This window comes from Myotis brandtii, unplaced genomic scaffold (genome assembly GCF_000412655.1).
Source record: "Myotis brandtii unplaced genomic scaffold, ASM41265v1 scaffold923, whole genome shotgun sequence".
In the NCBI taxonomy this organism is placed as follows: Eukaryota; Metazoa; Chordata; class Mammalia; order Chiroptera; family Vespertilionidae; genus Myotis; species Myotis brandtii.
The window spans coordinates 549,631-575,012 of record NW_005371804.1 but is presented as its reverse complement, the minus strand read 5'-3'; the positions used below and the strand labels follow the sequence as shown (position 1 = coordinate 575,012).

Genomic DNA, 25,382 nt, shown 5'->3' with positions numbered 1-25,382 from the left:
ATTCTATATACCTTGAATTTTAAATATATGCTGATAAACATAACTTAATAACAAGCTAGCATTTTCTCCCCCAAATCAAACATAAACTCCCAAGAGCTGGGAATATGCCTTTTCATGTTTAAATCCCTATTCACTTCTTGGTGGAAATTCATTCATCTTTAACTTTTCCTGCAACATACTTATTGAATGTCATTCTGTGCCAGATGCTCTGTACTTGGGTCCTGAGAGAGTCTCAGATGGTGAGGGTATATACCAGATTCCTTGGGTGTGGCTTTTAGGAGGAATGAGATTTTTAAAAAATTAGCCCTGGCCAGTTGGTTGGAGTGTTGTACAGTACGCCAAAAGGCTGTGGATTCAATTCCCAGTCCGGGCACACACCCAGCTTTTGGGTTCGATCCCTGATCTGGGCTTGTGTGGGAGGCAACCAATCCATGTTTCAACTTCACATGAATGTTTCTCTCCTCTCTCTCTCTCTCTCTCTCCCTCTCTCTCTCTCACCTCACGTCCTCCTTTGCGCTCTCTCTCAAATCAATAAGAGTATATCCTTGGTGAGGATTTAAAAACCAAACCAAACCCAGTTTATTCACTAGGCTGCATTTCTCTGATTTTGAACTCTAGATTGAGGGCACTCTAAACCTTTCATCCAGGAAAACTTGAATGGTCTCAACCTGAAGTCAGTATTGTGAACCACACGGGGTATTAATGTACACAGCGCAAATTGCATGAGGTCTAACTCTTGATGTAAAGGAAGCTGAGTTTGATTAATCTCTAAAGTTCAGTTATGCACACATCTCTCACCTCATGGCTCTTGCTCATGCTGGTTTTTGGTGGTAGATTTTGTTATCTTTTGAATCTTGTATTTTTAAAATGTTCTTTGTTTTTTTAAAAAAAAAAAAAATGACCCAGTGGCTCGCCTGAGATGGATGCAACTCAAAAGCAGAAGGTCCTGGTGGTGCTCATTGTGTCCAGGCCTTCTTGGTCTCGTCACCTGTGTCACGTGTATCAGAATCCCACTGAGCCCTCCCCAGTGCTGCTGAGGGTGTCCGTCCTGTGATGTTGCTGCTTGGTCCTTCAGGGAAGTGTCTCTTCAGCTGCATCTCATGGAGCTTGGGGGGGGGGGAGCCCAGGAAGGAGATGTCCTGCCATTGACATTGTGCCCACCCTCACACTTGCCTAGAGAAAAATTCCATGTTGGGTGCAAATATTGGAGAGAGGGATGAATCTCAGTATAAGCCAACAAAATTAAGTGTTTCCTCCAGAGGAAAGAAAAAGTAGAAGACTTTGTAGTTGTACTTTCAAATCACTTGCAGGCACATTATTTCATTTGATTAGGCTGATGAGTGTTTTCACTGATCTGTAATTTGTATTAAGAATGGCGGCATTCTGCCCTGACTGGTTTGGCTCAGTGGATAGAGCGTCGGCCTGTGGACTCAAGGGTCCCGGGTTCGATTCCGGTCAAGGGCATGTACCTCAGTTGCAGGCATATCCCCAGTGGGGGATATGCAGGAGGCAGCTGATTGATGTTTCTCTTTCATCGATGTTTCTAACTCTCTATCCCTCTCCCTTCCTCTCTGTAAAAAAATCAGTAAAATATATTTAAAAAAAAAGAATGGTGGCATTCTTATCTCAAAGATGAGGTTAGCACATTGTCTAAAATTCCCTCAAGATTTCTGTATTTTGGGTCTGTGAACCCATAAGCTACTTCATATAGAATTGGCTCCTTATGTAAAGCTCATCTGAATGATTGAATACACCTCTATGCTCATTCTGTGCTCACACACAGGTCTGCCTGGGGAAGTGTGAGAACACGGGTTGTGTGGCGGAGGCTGCAGAGGTGGCCATTGCTCCACGGAGGGTGTTCAGAGCACAGTGATTTCATGCAACTGAACTCATCTCATGTGAAATGCTCTATATCGTGAAATCTTTTTCCATAATAAAGCTATTCTCTTAGGAAAAACTCTCTACCTTCTTCCCTTGCCGAGAACAATAGGCAGAGTTTGCTCACTCTTGTTTCAACCGTGTGCTACATGGGATGGGCAGGATATGTGCTTCTTCGAGATGCTGTTGTAGGGTAAATTGTGTCCACCCCAAATGATATGTTGAAGATCTCACACAGCCCCCAACTAGCTCAGAATGAGACCCTATTGGGAAATAGATCTTTACAGATGTGATTAGGTAAGGTCATACTGTAGAAGGGTGAAGCCTTCATCCAATATGACTAGTATCCTTATAACAAGAAGGAAATTTGGACACAGACACAGAGGGAACAAGGGGAGGTGAAGACAGGTGTAGAAATTGGAGTTATGTGGGCATAAACCATGGACTTGGAAGAAATAAGGGAGGATCCATTTCCAGAGGTTTGAGAGGGATTGTAACTCAGCTAACAATTTAATTTCACACCGTTATGTGGGCATAAACCATGGACTTGGAAGAAATAAGAGAGGATCCATTTCCAGAGGTTTGAGAGGGATTGTATGTAACTCAGCCAACAATTTAATTTCACACTTCTGGCTTCCAGAAATGTGAGAGAAGAAATTTCTGGGGTTTAAGTCCCCCAGTTTATGGTACTTTGTTATGGCAGCCCTAAGACACTAATGTGGACCCCACATTGAAAGATGAAGCCAAAGAAACAACAAAAAGCAAGTGGCACAGGCAGTCAACTCATCCAGGACCTTCCCTCTGCTGCCATGAAGTACTCACTCACCTCCTCTTGTTGTACCTGTCAGTTTGAAAATGGAGATTGGCATCTCTTGATTGGCATCTCTTGATTTTGTATAATCCTTTGTGGTATTTGTTATACACTGTGGACATCTTTAGAATGGGCCAGAAAAAAAAGTGGTGCCCATTAGTTAGATGTCTTTTTTATGACATTAGCTTTTTCCTTAATACCATCATTTATGCTATATTTTTTCCATGAAATACTGGTTATTTAAAAGGATATTCTCTAATTAAAATTTAATACCAAGCAATGAAAGAAATATGGCTTCAGCGCTAGACATTTATAAGGGCTTCATTATATCCTTGCTCAGATGACAAGTTGAAGTTTGCTCAGCATGACATGAGAATAATTTATCAGAAGATATCAAAATGAGTAAAATGTATTGGAGGAAACCCTTTTGTACTCTCTCTCTCAAGAAGAGAGAAAATTATCTTAGAACACAAGGAATTTTTATTCATCCTTTATAAAAGGATATCCTACTTTTATTAAATACATGTTGAACTAGATTGAAGGAAAGAGCAAATTTACCATGTTGTATTCCATGGATTTCTAAATGGTTCCACTATATCACTGTGAGAATTGCTTATATAAGCCGATAAAAAAAAAATGAACATGTTCTATGTGGGTTTATAAACAACTGCTAGGTGGGAAAATGTAGGAAGAAAATGTAAGACTTTTTAAAAAAAACAAGATTCACTTACCCTACAGCTGTGAATTCATACAGTCATGCCCCAGTATGTAACTTGCACTGGAATGCAGTCTAATAGATTTTGGGAAGATTAGACACATTTCTCAAAATATGAAGCTGATAATGCTTATAATTTTATCAAATGTTTTCAAAGAACACAACCTGACTAGCGGAGAATTGGGGGTGGTGAGGGAGGATTAAATGGTCTTTATTAGTTTTGCTATAAAGGTTCAGTAAAGTAATGATCATAAAAATCCTTCTGAAACTAAAAAACACATGATCTGGTTTAGATATAGGTGGAAAGGAATGTCAAGACATAGGTGGAAAGGAATTGTGAATCAGTATCCTAAGCGTACTAAAGAGATTGCTTTCCTTCAGGTACAGATATAATGACCCTGACCCACCATGCTGAATAGCCAGGATTTCAGAATGCCCCGCCTTCCATGACATCCCTCCTACCTTAAAGACTATTGTGCAGTGTTCTAGGTACATCTTATTTTTTATACCTGTCATACTAGTCATTATTATGATGATCATTTTATGCAGCCCTTATGTGTTTAGAGCAGTGGTTCTCAACCTTCTGGCCCTTTAAATACAGTTCCTCATATTGTGACCCAACCATAAAATTATTTTCATTGCTACTTCATAACTGTAATGTTGCTACTGTTACGAATCGTAATGTAAATATCTGATATGCAGGATGATCTTAGGCGACCCCTGTGAAAGGGTCGTTTGGCCGCAAAAGGGGTCGCGACCCACAGGTTGAGAACCGCTGGCTTAGAGTTACTCATTCATACCCGTTTCTTGGTTCATCATTCCTTTTTGCATCCCATTCCATCCTCGGGTACCCTTACCTTTCCTGAAGCCCATCCTTTAGTTCCAGGGCCGAATCTATACTCCCAAACTTATTTCTTATCATTTCTGGGGAAATTTCAAATTGTTTTCTCCAGATATTGCTTATCTGCTTTTTTCCCCTACTTTCTCTTTCTGGAATTGTTATTATCCATATAGATCTTCAGCCCTCCTCCAAGTCTCTTCATCTTTCTTTCATATTTGTGTTTCTTTTTCTCTTTAAGCAATATTCTTGGTAATTTATTTAGATTTATTTCACTGTACTAGTACACTAATTTCCCCGACTGTGTCTAAACTAAATATTTATATCAAGAATTATAATTGTCATCTCTGAGTATTCCATTTCATTGTTTATCTGATGTATCTGTCCTTTTTGATATATTTTCCCTTTTCTTATTCTTGATCCAAATTTATATTTCTGCAACCATTTCAAAAAATTATTCAGTAATCTGTGTACAGTGATCCATTTCTGAGGTCTCTGTTGTTTCTTCTGACTCTTATGGTAAATTGATCTCTAACGTGCCCAGTATTTTTGATATATTTTCCCTTTTCTTATTCTTGATCCAATTTTATATTTCTGCAACCATTTCAAAAAAATTATTCAGTAATCTGTGTACAGTGATTCCATTTCTGAGGTCTCTGTTGTTTCTTCTGACTCATATGGTAAATTGATCTCTAACGTGCCCAGTGGTTTGGGGTAATGAGCTCAGGATTGGAGACGAGTTGGGCCTTGTCTGTAAACATCCCCCGTGGCTCAGTCCTCCAGGGAAGACTTGCCTTTGCTTCTGTCAGAGGTTCTTAGTAACTGGCTCACCATTTGTTAATTCTTGTCCTGAGGCTTTGTCGACCCTGGAGATAGTGTGTAAACCCAAACCCCAAACCTGAGCAAGGCTAGTGCTATGGTTAGACATGGTTCCTACCTGAAACCCTGGCAGGGACGGCAAGGCTATTTGCCGGGGTTCTTGTCCCAGCATCAAGAAGGCTTCAGGAATCTGGAGAAGGCTATGCGTAGATGTTAAATAGGAATCCGGGGACTAATAAAGAATCCGGAGACGAAATATAATTTTGAAAGGCATTGGGGGTCAGAGGAGCTTAGCTAAAGGAGCTAAGTTCTAAGGTCTTAAGTCTAAGGTCTTAGGTTCTCTTGTCCCCAGGACCCCATGCTTTTTATTAACACAACTTGTCCTGAGGCGAGGCAGAGATATACACTTCAAAGGGTCAGGGTTTGGTACAGAGTGCATTGTCAGAATGGGGGAATGGGCCTACGGCTGTTCAGGTGTTTGGCCAGTAGGAGGCAATAACATGTAGATTAAGATGCCTTTTAGCTGTCTGGCAGCCACAATCACTTTAATGTATGCTATTTAGGTTTGGGGAAATGCCTTCACCCATTCCCAACAGGTGACTACATGTGTGACTCCACCCTGTTGAGTCCCCAAGTCTCATCAACCTTTTGATGAAACTCTTGAAATTATGACATGCTGGAATTGGTCTCCGGCAGCTATTTGCTAAAAAGGTGTTTGTTTTTTTCAGTCCACTTAGCGAGGTTGCAGCTTTCTGCAGAAGTTTCCCAGCGTGCAGAGGATGTCTCTGCTCTGTCCCTATTGCTTCTTCGAAGAGCAAATGTCCCACAGCACCTATCGATTGCATCAACGAGAGCCTGCCCTAGAGAGTCCAATTCCCTCTTCACTTATAGGTCCCCAAGGACTTCCCTTACCTGAGAACTCTCTTGTTCGTGTACACAGATGTTTATTCTGTTTATCCAGCATTCTACATTTCTTATGCCAAGAAGTATTTAATAATAATTAATTTTTATAACCTCAGAAATCTGAGTCGCTCCAACTCACATTTGACTTATTGGCCATATTAAAGTATTTGGCAAAAAAAAAAAAATGGGAAACTAAGATTCCAAATAACATACCATATTTTCATGACAGAAATGACCAAAAGTCAATCCAAGGAGGAATTTTATCTCAAAATTCTCAGAGATTCATGAGATGATTATAGAAGAAATATGCAATTAAAACCAATAAGAAGAATATAGATAACTGAAAATAAGAATTGCTCGAACTTTAAATTGAATAGGACTTTGACAGGGTGCCATTGAAAAATAGAATTTTGCTGCTCACTAGTTTCTAGTAGAGCCCCAGAAGGAGTGAACATAGGCATTGGTTATAGATGAATAAAACAAAAATTGCCTGTCGTTCATACGTGGGAGTCCAAAGTAAATGACCCTCAGGGGAAAGCCACACCCAGGGCTTCTCCTCTGCTGCTAAGCCCTGCTTCTCCACCCATCAGCACCCCTCCCCCCAAACCTAGGCATCACCTCTGACCTTTGCCTCACTCCAGCATCCAGGCCGATTCTATGACAGTCACGTCTAATTTTTAGAGGTATCTTGTTTCAGTTCCTTGAACATGCCTCCATGTTTCCCACCTCCGGACATTTGCAGGTGCTTCTCTTCTTCTTTGTTCTCAGCCCTACCCTTTCCCTCCTTTGTACCACATTTGAATGCACCCTCCACGGAAACCCTCCTCTTTATCAAGTTCAGCCTCCACATCCTAATTCTCTTAGAGCATTTATCATGGTGAGTGATTGTTTTCTTTGTCTTTCTCCCAGACTAAAATATTTGCTCCTAGAGGTCAGGGACCAACCATCTTGTTCATCCCGGAAATGAATAAATACAATTCAAGTTTTATAAACTTCTGTGGCTCTTTTTAATAAGTCCTTAAGATAATCTATTTAAAAATCAGATTCTATTTTTTTCTAAGGATTTCTCTTTTTAAGTAACTAGAAATCTAACTAGAGGAGAGATTAATGGCAGACTCAAATTTCTGCTCGAGAGCGAAGATCTGATCATTAACAGCCTAAGCAGGGTAATTAGGTAGACAGTCGGAATGCAGTGCGCGGGCTTAAATTAGCAGCGTGTAATTGAGCCTCATTTAACTGCAGGAGAATTTCACTGAGAGAATTTTATTTACAAGAGAAAAATGTCTCAGTGAGATTGCTTCGAGAGAAGCTAAACATATATATGCCAATTACTCCGTACTTATCAGAGCCAGCCCGGGATCGCTGGCTTATTCCTCATGCTCCGGGGGCAGGGGTCACGCTACCCTCTCTGGCCAACTGACTTCTTCCAGGCAGCCATGGTCCAGGCTGGGGCTTCATGAATCTTGGACATCTTGACGATACTTGAAAAATATAACAGGTCCCACCAAAATGATGCCTTATTCTACTGAGCCAATTTGGGGGGACATTTAAAATACCTATGTCAGTAAGATCCAAACAGGTATTAATGCAGCACTCTGCAAGGGGGAGAGAAAGAGCGGTGAGGCAGGCCAGCGGGGACCTCTGTCCCCACAGAGGCAGCTGTCACTGGGGAAGGCAGGGCCAACGCACACCAGCCAACTGGATTGAATGGGATTAGGTGGGAAGTTGCATGTTACCAGGGCAGCCAGGAAGACCAGGGGATCATCCATGGCGAAGTAGGCTTTGGGGTCAGGTGCTGGAGGGAAGGATTACAAAGCCTGGGTAAATATTGGAAGCCCTCCCCTCCGCTTTTATGCACGCGCAGATGTGATCCGATTGAAAAGCAAGCACCACAAAAGGCCATTTTGACACATTTACTCCCAACATAAATATTTTCCTAGATTTCCCACCTGCCCCCTGCCGTGCTGCTCAAATGAGTTTGGTCTGCGCCTGCGGCGCCCATATGCTCACCACCCACGGACACCTTCTTCAAAATACATTTCCTTTGCACAAACGGCGCGCTGATAGAGCCTCTTTGTGGGATATTCAGATCCTGAGCCCATGAAGTAAACGTGACTGTCCCTTCCCTTCCCCTGATCTCCTCAGAGGCAACTACAGCTCACATTTTGGTGGGTATCTGCTGACATCTCTCTGTTCATGTACAACACACATTTCTAACCACATACACATGTCCATTGCCATGTATACAGAGCATTGCATATTATTCTGCAGTTACTCTATGTTATGTCTTAGAGATCTTTCCACAGAGTACGGATGCATTTACCTTACTGTCTTCAAAATGGCTGCATAGGATGGGCGCACCCTAATTTATTTATTCATATATTCACCCCTCAATTGGTGTTTAGGTGTGTTTACAATTTTTTAAAACAATGCTGCAGTTTTTATTTTTTTGAACAGTGCATTTCCTGTGCATATACTGATGTGTGCATATGTATGAGTGTTTCCATGGGATCGAATATGCTAGCAGATTGCCCAGCGAAGAACAAATGGCTTCATGAGAACCTGTAGGTGCTTATGTCCCCACACCCTTGCCAAGGCTGTGTATTATCAAATACATATTTTACTTATTTTCTAATCTCCTGGATGAAACTAATATCTTGTTTAATCTGCGTTGACTTGGCCAAGTTTAAATAAATTCTGTTCAGAAATCAAATAACATGTCATTCATTTCATTTGTGGATTGACACCTTTGAGTCCTCTGATGCTGGAATTTGATGTGCCTCTCCATCCGTCCCTGCCTTCTATTGTGTCCTTTGACAAATATATGTATGGTGTTCTTTGAGTTCATTTTATGTATTACAAGTTGTTTGTAGGTAAATATTTAGTATGTTTATTGATCTAGCAAGTGGGTTATTTTATCATCATTATTAATTGCAGATTACAGCTTTCCTGGAGTGCAGGCACTTGCATGGACATTCTTATTTAATATCACAACACATTTTAGTTAAACTTGTCCCCTTCAAAGACTCGATTCTATGGAAGCACTCATGTGCACACATCACTGTATGTGCAGGAAGGTAATATTGGCCATTGTGCAGAAGAGGAAACAGGCTCTGTAGGTTATGTTTCTCTTCTAGGTTATGGTGATAAGAAGACACAGAGATGAGATGTTTGCACCATTTTTTCTGGAAGGTCTCTCTTCTTCCACTTTCATAATTTCACACCCTCCTGGTGTCTGTTCCCTCTGTCTTGCTATGTCTTTTGCTGGCCCTCTTCCCTCTCTCTCCTCTGGGAGCTCCTGGGCATCAGTTCCCATAAAGGGCTCCTGACATGCAGAGTCCCCCAAACTCCGCCTGCAGCTTGGCTTTCCTCACCTCCTCTGGGTGACCAGCCTGCTCAGGAATGACTGTCTTTCCTAGAACCGACACCCTGTACCGAGGTATCTGCTCTGAGAGCTGTCAGCCCTGTGGGGCCATCAAACTCTTCACCCCAACCAAGTCTGTTGATTCCTCAGCTTAAACATTTCTGTGTGCAATGCTCCCGTTCCACACCACTGTTCCCCCACGTGGCCCGGCCTTGCTGTCTCACACTCCAGCCCTGACCCAGAGCCAGGGAGCTCCGTGGGTGAGGGTGTGAGCTCGCAGCCAGAACGCCAGGGTATCGTGCTGTGCTGGTTGGGCTCCTGCTACTTGTGTGAACACAGGCTAGTCACTCGCCCTCTGCTCCTCACTCTTCTCGTCTGTAAAATGGGAGTAATTACAGCGCCTGGCTCAGGGGGACATCGTGGGAACTAAAGGGGTCAGAGCACAGGATGTTGAGAGCAGTGGTGGCTCACAGTTGACGTGCAATACCTATTGGCCCCGATTAGGGTTAGTGTTGATGCCCGGATGTCTCTGTGTCCAAATTTCTGCTTTTTACAAGGAAAACCATCCCATTGGATTAGCCGCCCTCCTCCAGTAGGACCTCATCTGAACAAATTTCATCTGCAATGACCCCGTTTCCGAACAAGGTCACGTTCTGTGGTCACATCACTGTATGTGCAGGAAGGTAATATCGGCCATTGTGCAGAAGAGGAAAGGGTTGTTATTCAACTTCGGAATTTGGGAGGGGACCAAATTCAACCCAGAACGCCAGGTTACACCTCTTATCTTAAGGACCTACTGCCTTCCCTCTCTTAGATACATCTTTCGACATAATTTTCCTTAAGCAGTCATTTATGTCAGGCCGCTCAGTTGCTCAAGAAATAGTTGGAGCTCCTTCATCTAATCGTGGCTCGACACCCACCCAGCCCATCACAGAGCAGACACACCTCAGAACCAAACAGTGAGCTCAATTCTGTTCCAATTAACATTGGAATTAAGAGAACTCGATAACTTTAAAGTTATCATAGGTTATATATTTAGTTCCTATTTTCGCTTCTGTTTTAATTCATGCTAATTTGATTTTCAGATGAAAAAATGTAAGATATCCATTCAGAAACGAGTCTCAGGCCCGGTGTTGTATGCTTGGAACTTAGATCTGAATCTCGTGCTCCTCCGATGGTAGAGGCTGTTCTGACACCTGCTGAGGAGAAGGCGCAGCTGAGTCACACAGTATGGCTGTCAATTGGAGGTGACAGGCACAGCTGATCAAAGTTTCATGGTGTCGCGCTACCATTTGGCGTCTTATTAGAAGAACCATTTGTTCTTTTAATTACTAGTAGCTCGATTCAGATTGCAAAAGCAGAAAAAAAACACACCACAAAACCCTGAGATATATTTCTAAGTGAAAAATCAAATATGCTTTTAAAATCTTCCTGAAAACATTACTGTCCCTATTGAAGATCAGACAGCCTGGCTGTGTAGGAAAAAGACAGGGAGGGAGTAGAATGGAAGAATAATTAACACCAAAATCTTTAAGTATGCTCATTTTTTATACAAGAATATATTATAGTCACTCCAAGAGGGGAAAATACTCTCTTTATGTATTATACATGAGTAAGATTCATGCTGAAACCTAAAAAGAGGTATTTTAGCTTGCTTTTTTTTTTTTTACCCAGACTTAAGACGAGACTTTTTGTATAGGAGCAATGATAGATGTTTCATCCACTCATCTCTTTAACAAGTATTTTCGGATAGCCCAGCCACGCACTTTTCTGTGGAATGGAGAAAAAACGTTGAGCAAGACACATCAAGTTCCTGATGTTCTAGTTGGAGGAGAGAAAGGTGAAACCAGTCTCGCACACACACAAGATAGATAACTTCACACTGATGTATAAAATCCAGTGCTCTGAGCTTCAGTGGCCATGAGTGCAGTCAACGTGGGCTGAAAGGAAAGTTGACTTAGAAATGAGGCCAGAATGGTGGGAAGGAGCAAGCCAGGAAGAGATGTGGGTCAGGGCCCTCTGGGTGAAGTGATTAAGGCAGCCGTGGGCAAACTACGGCCCTCGGGCCGGATCCGGCAAAAAAAAAAAACCGGACCCTTTTTTTTAATGATGTTTACTTTGAATTTATATTAGTTCACACAAACACTCCATCCATGCTTTTGTTCCGGCCCTCCGGTCCAGTTTAAGAACCCATTGTGGCCCTCGAGTCAAAAAGTTTGCCCACCCCTGGATTAAGGGGACAGTGTGGCCAGGGCATGGTGGAAGAAGGAGAGTAGAGACCTCTTGGAGATGTAGTCGACCGTGAATGACTTGTAGCCTCCCTCTGTGGACACCAAATGATCTGAATGATTCATCGTGTTAAGTGACCATGATGTTGAGTGGAGAATGGGCTGAGAGGAGCAGGAGAGGAAATGGGGTGTGGGCGTTCTGTGTCCCCCACCACTCAGTGCCACAACAGCCGGAGGAATGCAGCTATACTAGCAGACTTCCCCACAGCCCCAGCGTTCCTACAACATTCCTAACTGTGTAAATACCCTATTTTCATTGGTAGTTTTATGTCTCTAGACTGGCTGAACTGGTACCGAGCTGGGGGTTTATTTTAGTGGCTGTAACGTACAAGCTCCTGTCAACGAACGTTGGAGAGCCACTTCAGCACTTACTCATAACCCCTTTACTCTTAGTTAACGCAAAGTTCTAACAGCGTTGGCAGGTCTGGTGTCTACCTCTCCGTGGCAAAATATCCTCGGGTGAGGATTAACAAAACAAGAAAGAGGGACGTATTACAGGAGCAAAGTGAGTGATTGTTAAATGTGCCTAGAGAATAGAGCCCTCTGGGGGCCAGCGGGGAACTAAATGCGTGCCGGCCCCTCTGTATCCCCGGCTCTCCCGAGGCACTGGGCACAGTGCTTCCACCTACACCTGCCAGTGCTGACGGCTTGTCAATTCTAATGACAATCCTCCTTATCAGAAAGGAGACGTAAATTGCATGCCTAATATTTGCATCCCTCTTTTCTGTCTGTCACTCTGTACTTTAAAGGAACTGGTTGTTAAAGCATTATATAAGTATGCAAAATATATTGAAAGAGAAAAAAATGTTTCAATTATACACAACATATGCTGGTAAGAAATGCTTGATGTGTGATGACATATGACAAGTGGTAAAAGGTATTTTTAGTTACTTCCGTTCAGGAGAGGATAAAGCAAAAATATCTCGAATATGCAGCATTCGCTTTTCCAGCTATTCTGTTAGTTAGTGTATTTATAGCATATTTTAGAATAAGCAACTACATGGAATTGTTTAAAAAGTGAATTTACGATTTAAAAATATTTAATACATTGTTTAATTTCCAACCTTTGAAAAGGCTTACACCAGATCAGTATTTGTCTTATGATTTTTTCTTTTCCAATTCCTTTTGAATTGCTCTTATCTTACACTAGAAGCCTGGTGCACAAATTTGTGCAGGGGTGGGGTCTGGCTGGCCCAATCCAATTGGGGCCAGTCGGGGGCAAGGATGGTCAGAGGGAGGGGCTGTGGACAGTTGGTGGGCTGGCCCCGCCCCCTGGTGGAACTCCGATCAAACTCCAGGTCGAGGGGACAATTTGCATATTACCCTTTTATTATATAGGATAAGAAAGGATAAGCCCTTTTTATTTTATTTTAGCAACTGATCTATGAATAAAGTGTAGTCCTTACAAGAAATAACCAAGAACTGTAGGAATTGTGTTCACAATGTAAATATTTAAGACCTAAAATCAATGAAGTCAAGATCCCTGGTAAATTCTGATTAAAATAAACCAAAGGATGTTTCAAATGAACCTAAGGAAAACAAATAATAAATGAAGTTGAATTGGGGGCATGTTAGTCTTTTCCCAAAGAGACAAAAAAAATCATTCTCTTTGAGATAAAATTGCATCAGATGCAGAAATGCTCAATAGAAGAATACAACAGTGGCAGAAAGTGTTCCGAGTCACCCACCATGTAGGTGCAGCAACCCACTTTGGGGTTTATTCTTTTGCCTTTGTTTGGTTTATCATCCTATATAATAAAAGCCTAATATGGAAATTGTCCCCTCCACTGGGACCTCGACCAGGAGTTCAACCAGGGGGCAGGGCCAGCTGGCCAACCGCCCGTGGCCCCTCCCCTGGCCAGCCCCACCCTGGCTGGTGGCAGCGGTGACAGGTAGCTGGGGGAAGGGAGGCCCTGGCCAGCAGACACTAGGGACCCTACCCATGCACGAATGTCATGCACTGGGCCTCTAGTCAAATTATAATTGAGCAGTAAATATTAGTTTCATTATCAAAAGAAAAAAAATCATCATCATTCTTCTTAAAGCAACACTGACATTTATCTCTTAACATTAGCCATTTCTGTACAGCTTGAGTAGTACAGGCAGGATTGTTAGCAAACCGAAAGGGTTTTTTGGGTTGCATGCATTAAAGCCGAACCAACCGTGAACAGGAGTTTGCAGCCATAAAAGTAAAGGTTAGTTTTTAAAGAAATGGCACCACGCCCAGTCAGAGGTGACCTCAAAGACCTGGCTCACAGAGGATGGGCCATATCGGGGAAAGATCATTAATCACGTGGCTAGGGGAGTCAGATCGGTGCTAGGGTGGAGGGTGGTGGTCATTGCATCTGGTCCTGATGTCAGCCAGGGAGTCATGCTGTCTGGTGTCACATCGATTTGGTTGGTGGGGTCAGTTCGCTTTCCGGGGTCTGGAGCTCAAACACGATCCAAGCCTGGATGTTATCTGTCTCTGTGGTCACTGGCGCAGGCTTTGTTCCTAAGATTATCTGACGCAGGCCACTGATTGTCCTGGGAGCTTAATGATCAAGGGAGTGCACGTGCCAGGGGCGGGGGCAGGTGAGTCAGGGGCTCCCAGGATGGAAGAGGCCAGTTCGAATCAAAGGAAAGAAGGAGAAAAGGTCAGAGGAGAGAAGATGAGGTTCCGTGCGGTGACAAAGATCAGGGGTCACATGGAGACACTGTGTCCCATGCTGATGTGAAGGAGGATTGTCTGCATGTGGCTTTTTCTCCCTGAGGTGAAAACAGTTATTGCCAATTATTTCAGTAATGATTAAGAAATAGCATGGCCCTAACCAGTTTGGCTCAGCGGATAGAGCGTCAGCCTGCGGACTCAAGGGTCCCAGGTTCGATTCCGGTCAAGGGCTTGTACCTTGGTTGCGAGCACATCCCCAGTAGGGGGTGTGCAGGAGGCAGCTGATCGATGTTTCTCTCTCATCGATGTTTCTAACTCTCTATCCCTCTCCCCTCCTCTCTGTAAAAAATCAATAAAATATATTTAAAAAAAAGAAATAGCATGAAACCTATCTAATTTTATTAATCAATGTTACCCCAATAAATTCAATAACATTCTTTAAAAAGAAATAGCAAAGTGCTTTGCAACACAGACTATAAGAGGAACTGATTGTTGTCTTATAGCATAAGTATGGGTTATCTTTATGGGGAAATCAGATAGTCTTTCCTGGGAAGTTTGTAGATATATTTTTTTAAAATATATTTTTACTGATTTCAGAGAGGAAGGAAGAGGAAGAGAGATAGAAACATCAATGATGAGAGAGAATCATTGATTGGTTGCCTCCTGCACACCCCCTACTGGGGATCGAGCCCACAACCTGAGCATGTGCCCTGATCAGGAATCGAACCCTGACCTGCTGGTTCATTGGTCGACTCTCAACCTCTGAGCCACACCAACTGGGCTGTAGGATATTTTATTGCTTTATTTTTGTATGTGAAATATTTCAAACGGAGGCAAACGTTTATACTTTCATGAGGTGAAAATTTACAAAAGAAAGTTAATACTCCCTTAATCTGTCACATGTGAAGAGAAAAATGATGATCAAAGGAAATCTGCTACATTTGTCACATACCAATTTTACGCCAACTCTGTTGCTACAATAGAAATACATTGCCTAGAGACCTAAAAAAAATAATTTATGACATTAAATTTTCTAAGTATATACTTATTGTGTAACATACTAAAAACTGCTCATTTAAGCTATTGAACATTTAAAATGGTTTGGACCCTTCAATTAACATGCACACCTATGATCAGCCTTTGCATGAGGTTTCTTCAAGCGAAAACAATCTCTCGCTGACTGCGTTTGCGCCTCTCTTTCAGGATCTAGATTTCTCATCACATCCACGGGAGCCTTGTATATTAAAGATGTACAGAACGAAGACGGATTGTATAACTACCGCTGCATCACGCGCCACAGGTACACGGGGGAGACCCGGCAGAGCAACAGCGCCCGGCTCTTCGTATCAGGTAAAGGCTCAGCGCCCCCTCTTTCTGCTCTCTCTTTGCTGGTGTCCCGAGATGGTGCCACCCACATGGTGAAACTCATGACTAAAATCAAGCCTTCAAGCTTTTCCCCCAAAATATTTTATCAACGTAAGGTCTGTTTTCTCTACAAAGCAATACCAATGCAATGCAGTACAAATAGAGATATTCCAATGGAGTCATTTCATATTTTGTGAAATTCCAAATCCCTTTGGCGCAATATGAGTTCTCTTTGGAAGACAGCACCTCCTTGCCATACACATTTGTGTGGCCTGTCGCTGACAACGCCAGCCTGACGTCACCACGATGCCTCCCACCCCGCTGAGCTGAGGGAGAAGAGCAGGGTCACGTGGAACACACCTGTGGTCCACAATGATGCTACAATGTTGGAGAAATGAACCATGTCTAAAGGCAAAGGGATGTTCATGCTGTCCCTTCTCCTCCAGGATTATTCTCATGTGAAGGAAACCTGAGAGCAGTGATTCCACTCTGATAAATATGCCAGTTTTGTGCCCTCTTTGATGGGAGTGGCCCTTTGAGAAAGTATCAGTCTTTTGCATAATCTTCACATTTGGTTCGCTATTGGCCCATCTGTCAAACAAATAAACGCGCAGCGATGCATTAGCACTTCCTGGAGCAAGCCCGACGTGTGAAAGCTCCATCTCAGCATTAGAAAATCGAATGCAAAATATCTGACCTTTGCCCTATAGAATGTAAAATTGGTCCCCGCAGTGAATATAGTAATTGTGTTTGTAGTGGTGCTTTGTGAGGGAGAAGTGATGGAAAGTTGCTCAATGTTGGGGGTGGTGGTCATTAAAACCATTGTCTCCTGGACACCCGCTGATTGTCCCTGAGGATGCTCTATCTGGATCTCCCTGCCCCTGCCCCCAGATAACCAAAGCCCACCTGGTTTTTGAGGCACAGCACCAAAAGATGGCAGAATTAAGTGATTTCTCCTCTGCACTTGAACTTATTTTTCTTATCTTTTTCATGTCAATTGTTACTTTCTCCTGTGTTATAGTTATTAGGTCTTGGTGCCTCTGTTAAGAAAATTGTTAATGCTAAAAAAAAAAATGAGAACATAGCGAGCGCAGGTTACCCTTCTAAAATTCTAAGCTTCGAAAAAAAAATTAAATGAATTTCATTTTAAATCAGATTTATTTTAAAATATACACATGGGGCACACATGGTCAGGTTGGGGACATATGAACAGCAATATTTTTAATGAACCCAAACTTCTACTGAAATTAAAACAGAATAAATCCAATGATAAAAGAAAAAACACATGGATGGCATCAACAAAACCAGGTGATGGAAATGCCCAGAAACTCTTGGGTGGGTGTGGGCAAACTACTGACAGTAACAGGCCCCCCGGGGTGAGGGGCAGCAGCAGTATCACAGGAGCACTAGATGGTGCGAAGGCCTGTTGGAATTACAGAACTGCAAAATAACCAACACATGCTCCTCTCCAAAAGCAGAGGACAGTCTTTTCCGTGGAAACCTGGGAAAGTGTGTCTCAGAGCAATCCCACAGGTAGATAGACCGGCATGGACTGTGAGCTGAAAATGGGTGGGAAAGGCCGTAACTGGCAGTGGTCACACAGCTCAGTGGTGGCCTAGGTCCGCAGAGATACTGGAGGTGTTCAGAAAATACTCCTTTCAAAGAACAGATACTCACCCTGAGGGAAACTGCTGGAATTAGAAAGCAAATCAGCCAGGGAGAATGCTAACATAACAGAGAGACTAAGCTAGGGTAGCATGGAGACCATAGGAATTCTATCTTACCTGATATATAATGTTATGCAAGAAAAATAGTACAGCCCTAGCCGGTTTGGCTCGGTGGATAGAGCGTCGGCCTGCGGACTGAAGGGTCCCAAGTTCGATTCCGGTCAAGGGCATGTACCTTGGTTGCGGGCACATCCCCAGTGGGGGGTGTGCAGGAGGCAGCTGATCGATGTTTCTCTCATCGATGTTTCTAACCCTCTATCTCTCTCCCTTCCTCTCTGTAAAAAAATCAATAAAATATATATTTTTTAAAAAAAAAAAGAAAAGAAAAACAGAGTCTCTGTAAAAAATCAATAAAATATATTGTTTTTAAAAGAAAAGAAAAATAGTACATGACAAGGTGGAGTACTGCCTCAGAAAGCAAGTAGCATAGGGATGTAGGAAGCACATGACCGAAGGTGGGAGCCTCCCGGAGCAGGCATAGCTCTGAGAAAGGGGCTACGTGTTGAGTTCTTCAGTGGAGACACCAAAGGGAAAAGCTGGGAGAGCTTTCTGTCTCCCTCCCCATCAGGAAGGTTCTTCTAATTAACGAGGAACCCTGTCTCACTTTCACATGCAACAAAGGAAAAAAGATTCAACCTCCCGCAAATTTATTACAAGAAGATGAAAATGAATCAAATCATGTTTTGACAATTAGAAGTAAAAATTACGTACAAATCATGTGAAAACTATAACTTATTATTTGAGAATAATTTAATACTTTGAAAGAGGAGTGTAAGTCAGAATAAAGAGTTCATTAAAAATGACTAAGCAACATGAATCTGTGAAACAAAAAATGGCATAATTTAGGGAAAAAAATGAAAATTAAATTAGAAGGAATGCATCAGAGAATAGACATAACAGAAAGCATAATGTGGAAAATAAAGGAAAAAATGAATATAGGGTACATAATGGATAATACCAAGAATTTAATACACTCATGTGATATTAGCATTGTGGTAACATAAAGAAAATCTTTTTGTAAAGAAACATAGTTAATAGACTGAAGATTAAGTGATGACGTTTAAATGCAGTGCTATTGTTTGGTTGTATTACTTCTATGTGTGACCAAATGTCACCGCGAAAGCCTGTCGCAAGCATGCTTAAAATGTTACTTAAAATATAACAGAAATGCACCTTCCTTTTTTGTAAAATAGTGTTATTGAGATTTAATTTACTAGTTTTAAACTTTGCCCATTTTAAGAATACAGTTCAATGATTTCAGTCAAATGTATAGGGTTGTGCATTTATCACTGTCATTTAATTTTAAAACATCGCCATTATCCATAAAGGTCTGTCTCTTGTCAATTCCATTTCCCATCCCCAGCCCCAGCCCCAGGCAAGCACTGTCTACTGTCTGTCTTTACAGGTCTGCATTTTCTGCATATTTTAGATAAACTGAATCATGCAGTATGTGGCTATGTATCAAGCTTCTTTAACGTAATCTTTTGAGGTTCATCCATATTATACTATGTATCAGTATTAATTATTTTTTATTGCTGAGTAGTATTCCATTTTGTGTACATATACCTTTGGTTTGTTCACTATAGGATGAACTGCTAGATTATTTTCATATTTTAGCTGTTATGAATAAGCATGCTATGAACATCTGTGTACAAGTCTTTGAGTGAACGTAGGTTTTTACTTGTCCAGGGTAGATATCTAGGAAGGGAACTTTAGGGCCTTATGGTAAATTGAATTTTAACACATTGTATGTGGGAAACGTATTTATAAAACGTATTTATAAATACGTTTCCCGCATACAATGTGTTAACATTTTAAGAAACTGCCAAACTGTTTTCCAAAGTGGCTGCCCCATTTTACATTCCCATCAGCATGTCTGAGGGCTCCGCTTGCTTTTCCACATCCCCATGTATTATTTGTGTTTTTTATTGTCACCATCCTAGTGGACGTGCAGTAGTATCTCACTGTGGTTTTAATTTGCATTTCCCTTCTGGCTAATGATACTGAGCATTTCCTATGTGTTTCTCAGTCATTTTTATATCTTCTTTGGTGATATATCTAATCAAATATACTGCCCATTTTTAAAATTATATTGCTTCATCTTATTCTAAAGTTGTAAGGGTTCTTTGTACTTTTTGGATATGTCTTTTATCAGAAACATAATATGAAAATATGTTTTTCCAGTATATTGCTTCTCTTTTAATGGTGTCTTTGAAAGTGCAAATTAATTTTTATGAAGTTTAATATACTCATTTTTTGTTGCTTATGCTCATTATTTGTGGTGTTGTGTCTAAAAACTTCATCAAATTCAAGGTCATGAAGATTTATTTCTAAACTTTTCTTCTAAAAGTTTTACAGTTTTAGATCTTACATTTAGATCTATGGTCCATTTTTAGTTAATATTTGTAAGTGATGTGAGCTAAAGCTCAAAGTTCTTTTTAATATGGATATCCAGTTATCCCAACTAATCTTTGTAAAAAGTCATTTGAATTATACAGGACTATCTTGAACATATTTGAGAAATTTCTATCAATAATTAGTTTTCGACAGAATTAAAATGTTTAAAGTGCAGTCTTGGGCATTGTTTTTTTATGGCTAGCATTGGAAGTGAGAACCTTTTGTTTCCTGAGATTGTAGGCTTGTCCTGCAAAAAGGTTTTATTAGCTATACCACCGAAAGAGGGTGACAATTTGCTTGTATCACCTTCTCTTACCCTAATCCTACCTCCTATTTTAAGAAAAATGACAGATTTTATAACTACTTAATGAATAAGAAGCTAACTTGTTCTTCAAAATAATACTTTTAAAAAAATATGTTTTTTTATTGATTTTGAGAGAGAGAGAGGAAAGAGAGGGATAGAGAGATAGAAACATTGATGAGAGTCATCGATTGGCTGCCTCTGCACACCCCCTACTAGGGATCAAGCCGGTAACCCTGGGCTTGTGCCCTGACCAGGAATTGAACCTGTGACCTCTTGGTTCATGGGCCGATGCTCAACCACTGAACCGCACTGGCCAGTCAAAACAACACTTTTTGAAGTTGTCTGTAATTTCCTCCAGGAAGTGGAATGAAGCCCTATGGTCCAGGCTGACAAAGGCCCCATGTCTGATATTGTGGCTCTTTATGTTTGTAATCCCTTTGAAGGCCACAGTCTAACATGTGCGTGAATGTAATTATTTAATACAGAATCCTTCACTTAAGGAAGGATGGAACTTCAGAAGAGTCCTGGAGACTCCATCACAGATTCCTGTGGAGGTGATCTAGGTCCCCTCATCATACCCCATGAGAACATTCACACTGTTCTCCTAAGGGACTAGAGAAGTGAATAGAGCTGCAGGTTTGTCAAACATTTCTACCTCTGTGATTACCAGGGAAAGCTCCGGAAATTCCAGCTGAATGCTTTTGTTCTGTTTCCATCCATGCTTGCTGTCTGCCCCCGGTGGCTGACTTCAGAATCACAGCATTTTAAAGTTCTTTCTAGATGGTTCTGCCTGGGTAAGAGAGAGGATCCAGGCCTTTGCTTTGGGTTTACTGCAGGTGGACCAAGACAGCCGTAGCGAAGAAAAGGCAGTGTCAGGACTCCACATCACTTTTGTAATGTCCTTGTGGAATCCAGTGTAGCCCTCCTGCTGTTCTGAACAGGAAGAATTAGAAGAGAGGGCAAGTCAAGGTCACTGAGTTTTATTTCTAACATCCAACCAGCCAGCAATCTCTGTTTGGACACTCAACTTTCCCAGATCTTGAGAACATGGCATTCTTTTCCTTATTTTGGCTCAAGAATGTAATGTGGGCCAAACATCATTGGGTAGAATAGCTAATCATGCACTGCTTATAAATTTTTAATAACAGGGCAATATTATAATTAATAATATGGAAACTTCTCCTTTTGTGTTAACCATTCAGTTTTTGCCAACTCTTGATTGTCTTCATTCCTTTATCTCACCTCAGACATCATCTTCTCAGAGAGACTGTCCACTCCTAAAGCCTCCTCACTCCCCACCCCGAACACATTCACCTGCACTCACTCCATCAACCCATTTCGTCCCTTCTTTGCACTTACACCGGCTAAATTATCTTTATGTATTTGTTTACTAATACGTTTCCTGCTGCCTCACACACCCTGGCCCAACTGGAATGTCAGCTCTGTGAGCGCATCCTTCCCTGTCTTTGTCACCTTGCCTGTGTCTTCAATGCCTAATGCTGGGCTGGTTCCCGACATGGGGTTCAAACAATATTTGTGAAATAAATAAATGCAACACCTCCAGATGTAATAGTTCTGGGTAAAACTCCTTTTGTGACATAAAGTTTACTAATGTTAAACAACTATTTATGTTACTGTCACTCTCTTGAAAGGGGAAGTCGGACATTCACTGGTTATAAGAAGACCCAATTCTTGGCCACTCCTGTTGAAGCATGCTGATTCCAAAGTTCTTAGTATTTAGTACCTTTTCTGCTTCAAACTTTTACAAATTCTGAGCAGAAGAAATGTATATAATTGGTATGACGTATGGAATTTCAACTATGCAGGGGGTTCTGTGATGCTAATGCTCACTTCAGCTCCTCCTTCACTATATCTAAGAGTTTTTCTTCCTTCTGCAGACCCCGCGAACTCAGCCCCGTCCATACTGGATGGGTTTGATCACCGCAAAGCCATGTCAGGGCAGCATGTGGAGCTGCCTTGCAAAGCGCTTGGGCACCCTGAGCCAGATTACCGCTGGCTGAAAGACAACATGCCCCTGGAACTTTCTGGAAGGTTCCAGAAGACCGTGACGGGGCTACTCATTGAGAATACTCGTCCCTCAGACTCAGGCAGCTATGTGTGTGAAGTATCCAACAGATATGGAACTGCTAAGGTGATAGGCCGCCTGTACGTGAAACGTAAGTTGGACGGTAACTTGTGATGGTGAAGTTGGCTGATGGGGCTCTTGTGACAGGCTGACCCCCGGGCTTTCTCTGTAGCATCCCATCGACCTTCACAGCGGTCCTGCTGAGACCATTGTTGGCCCCATTTTGCAGATGAGGATATTGATGCTCAAATTGTTCAAGGGTTACACACACAGCTGGAGAGTTTGGAGCTTAGGACGGAATTCAGGTCTGTCTGATTCCCACTCCCCAAATTCTAAGATTTCCATCAGGCCCCAGGTTACATCTCCAAGATAACGTTGCCCAGCTGTTGAATGAAGAGCAGCTAGTCTCAGTGAAAGTCAATGGGACCAGGGAAGGATTGGGCTGTCACACACGCAGATCAAAGTGCTTGCCCTCGGCCTGTTTCAGATGCTTCTTTAAATTTCTAAGTGGGGCTATAATCAGCAGAAATACCAGGCTGTAAACTGTTCAAATAGTAGACTTGGACACATTATTATAGATCATTTAGTCCAAGGATGTGGATATATTTAACCTCCAGTTGATTGATGGGGACTGTGTTGAGGACCGTGTGGAGAGGGGTGCTGAAGGCAGACTTGGAGGAAAGGGGGTGTGATCACAGGGGGAAGCACTTCAATCTAGGTAAACACCTTCAGTTACGCCTGTGGAAACCAAGTCAAAATGAGATACCCAAGATGGCATGGAGCTGCAGGACTTCAGTCAGCACAGTTGCCAGTATATAGCATCACATATGTCTAATTCGATGGACTGAACTGAACAAACCGAATCACTAGAGTCTGACACTGAAAGGGAGGCATTGTCTTGCCTTGGCTTTTCCCCAGCCCCATGCCTAGTTATGGAAGCGCCTCTTCGGTGTCACCCTGCGTGTAGACCGCTTTAGCCCAATCCCAGCCCAAGACAATATATTTAAAGTAAACATCCCAGTGACTGTCTGGAACCGGCAGCCTAGGGTGAGTCCTGCAAATATCACTCAAACTTGCTTAGGCTGGGAGTAGAAAGAAATGGAAGTTATAGACTAGTAACTGCACAGTTATATTTCTGTTGCTGAAGAAACTTGTGCGTGAAATAATGTAGCATTGAACATCTAGTAAGAATTATTCCCACTGGCTCAAAGTCTCCTCTGTGTTCAAACATGTTTTATGGCTTTCTATTTTCTGTTGAATAAAGCTTATATCTTAGGAGATTATCTAAAGCATCAATCGCCCACCTTTTGGACCTCACAGACCACTGGTTGGTGACCGCTGATCTAAAGCATCTCAAGTGAACCTGCCATATTTCCCATAGTTTTTTTTTTTCCCCAAAAAATATACACCTGCTACATCTTCTTCCTTTCCCCTGTACAAACCCATTCCTTTCCCATTGCAAGTCATGTTGCTCCCTCCGCATCGAAGATGGGTTTCAAATACTTGAATGTCTAAGACTTCCCATCTTTCTAAGTTCAATGCATTGTCCTTTCCCAAAGATATTCCCTGCCCACCCCCCAATCTTCTGTTCAACTCCGAGTATTGCATTGCTTTCTCTGTAAAGGCATTTATCACTGTGTACATTTTAAAAATTATAAAGTCTTCATTCAGAGTGTATGTTTTCATCATTGTACTCTTCGGCCACATTTGGACAGGTTCTCAAATGCCTCTTGAATGTTCCCATCCTCCCTTCTGACTTCTCCTCTGTTTTTCTCTCCTCTTAACAAAAAGCATGGCCTATAGAACTATTTCTGTAATTTCTTTTTCTCTTGCTTCCAAATCAGAGCCCCTCTCTATTCGATCTCTTCTCTTCCTTTGCTGCTCCCTCTTACCCTCATGGTTTCCAATTCTCCCTGAGGAATTGGAAATAGCCCTGAGCGTAAAGGTTTAGCCTCTGCTTCCTTTTTGAGGGTCAGTGGAGCGTGTCTCCCAATCCCATAGCAGATGTTTAGCTGGCGCTTCCACAGATCACTGTCCCAAACCAAACTTGCCACCATCTCTACCTTGTAAAGGGGTCCCCTTGTTATTCCAGATGTCTTCCCCCTTAAGTCACCTTCCACTGTGAACTTTAAGCCCTTGATCCTCTTTAAGGCTTTTCTTTCTCTGGCCAAGTCCTGCCAAGTCCTAGAGACTGTCTCTCAGCATTTCTCAGCTGTGTTTTCCACCTTCTCCACCTCTGCCCCAGCTCAGAGCCAGCCCTCGCTGTGCCTCAGCCCCGCATTTGCGATGCCTCTTTTCTGACCAGTTTTCCACTCTCATTTGTCCATCACAATAGAATGAATCATTTCTCCTAAAAAATGTGTCTGACTGTAGCACTCACTTGCTGAAAATCCTAGGAAGCTTTCTTTAGTTCCCTCTGGTTTAATTCCCAAATCTGGAGGCTCTTTGCAATCTTGTCCCGGATGCCCTTGTCATTTTTCTCCCATGATTCCCCTTCAGAGACCTTGGGCTGCATTCAGACTCTCAGAGACCCTTCCCGAGGCCCCGCTGTGCTTCCCGCACTAATTCAGGCGAGTCCCAGTGTCCGCGATGCCTCTGCCTCAGCTCTGTCCATGCTGATATCTGAGGACCTTCTATTGACCCTCCGCCACGTATTATATATCTCTAATACACTATTTTGGTTACTATATTCATTCTTGTATTTGTCTAATCCACCTAGAAGCCTAAACTTCTTGGAACCAAAGACTTCACAGCATGGAGAAAATCGAGCAGTAGGAGTAACTGGGGTTAAAAACTGTTTTGTTTTGTTTTTGCCATTTACTTATTGAGTGGATTTGGTTAATTAACTTTTTTTGAGTAGCCATTTCCTGCCGGGGTTCTTGTCCCAGCATCAAGAAGGGTTCAGGAATCTGGGGAAGGGGCTGTGCGTGGATGACCTAGGAATCCAGAGACTAATAAAGCCAGAGACGACGAAATATAATTTTGAAAGGCATTGGGGGTCAGAGGAGCTTAGCTAAAGGAGCTAAGTTCTAAGGTCTTAAGTCTAAGGCCTTAGGTTCTCTTGTCCCCAGGACCCCATGCTTTTTATTAACACAACTTGTCCTGAGGCGAGGCAGAGATATACACTTCAAAGGGTCAGGGTTTGGTACAGAGTGCATTGTCAGAATGGGGGAATTAGCCTACGGCTGTTCAGGTGTTTGGCCAGTAGGAGGCAATAACATGTAGATTAAGATGCCC

At 42.2% G+C, this 25,382-nt stretch overlaps 1 protein-coding gene across 2 annotated transcripts in view; it reads left to right on the top strand.

The window, feature by feature from the left end:
* Positions 1 to 25,382, top strand: part of DSCAM (Down syndrome cell adhesion molecule) — a 474,915-nt gene that overhangs the window by 269,383 nt on the left and 180,150 nt on the right. For both annotated transcript variants that reach the window (XM_014532929.1, XM_014532930.1), the window contains 2 exons: positions 15,470 to 15,616; positions 21,958 to 22,236. In XM_014532929.1, the coding sequence (XP_014388415.1) occupies positions 15,470 to 15,616; positions 21,958 to 22,236 (426 nt within the window). The remainder of the gene's footprint in view (positions 1 to 15,469; positions 15,617 to 21,957; positions 22,237 to 25,382) is intronic.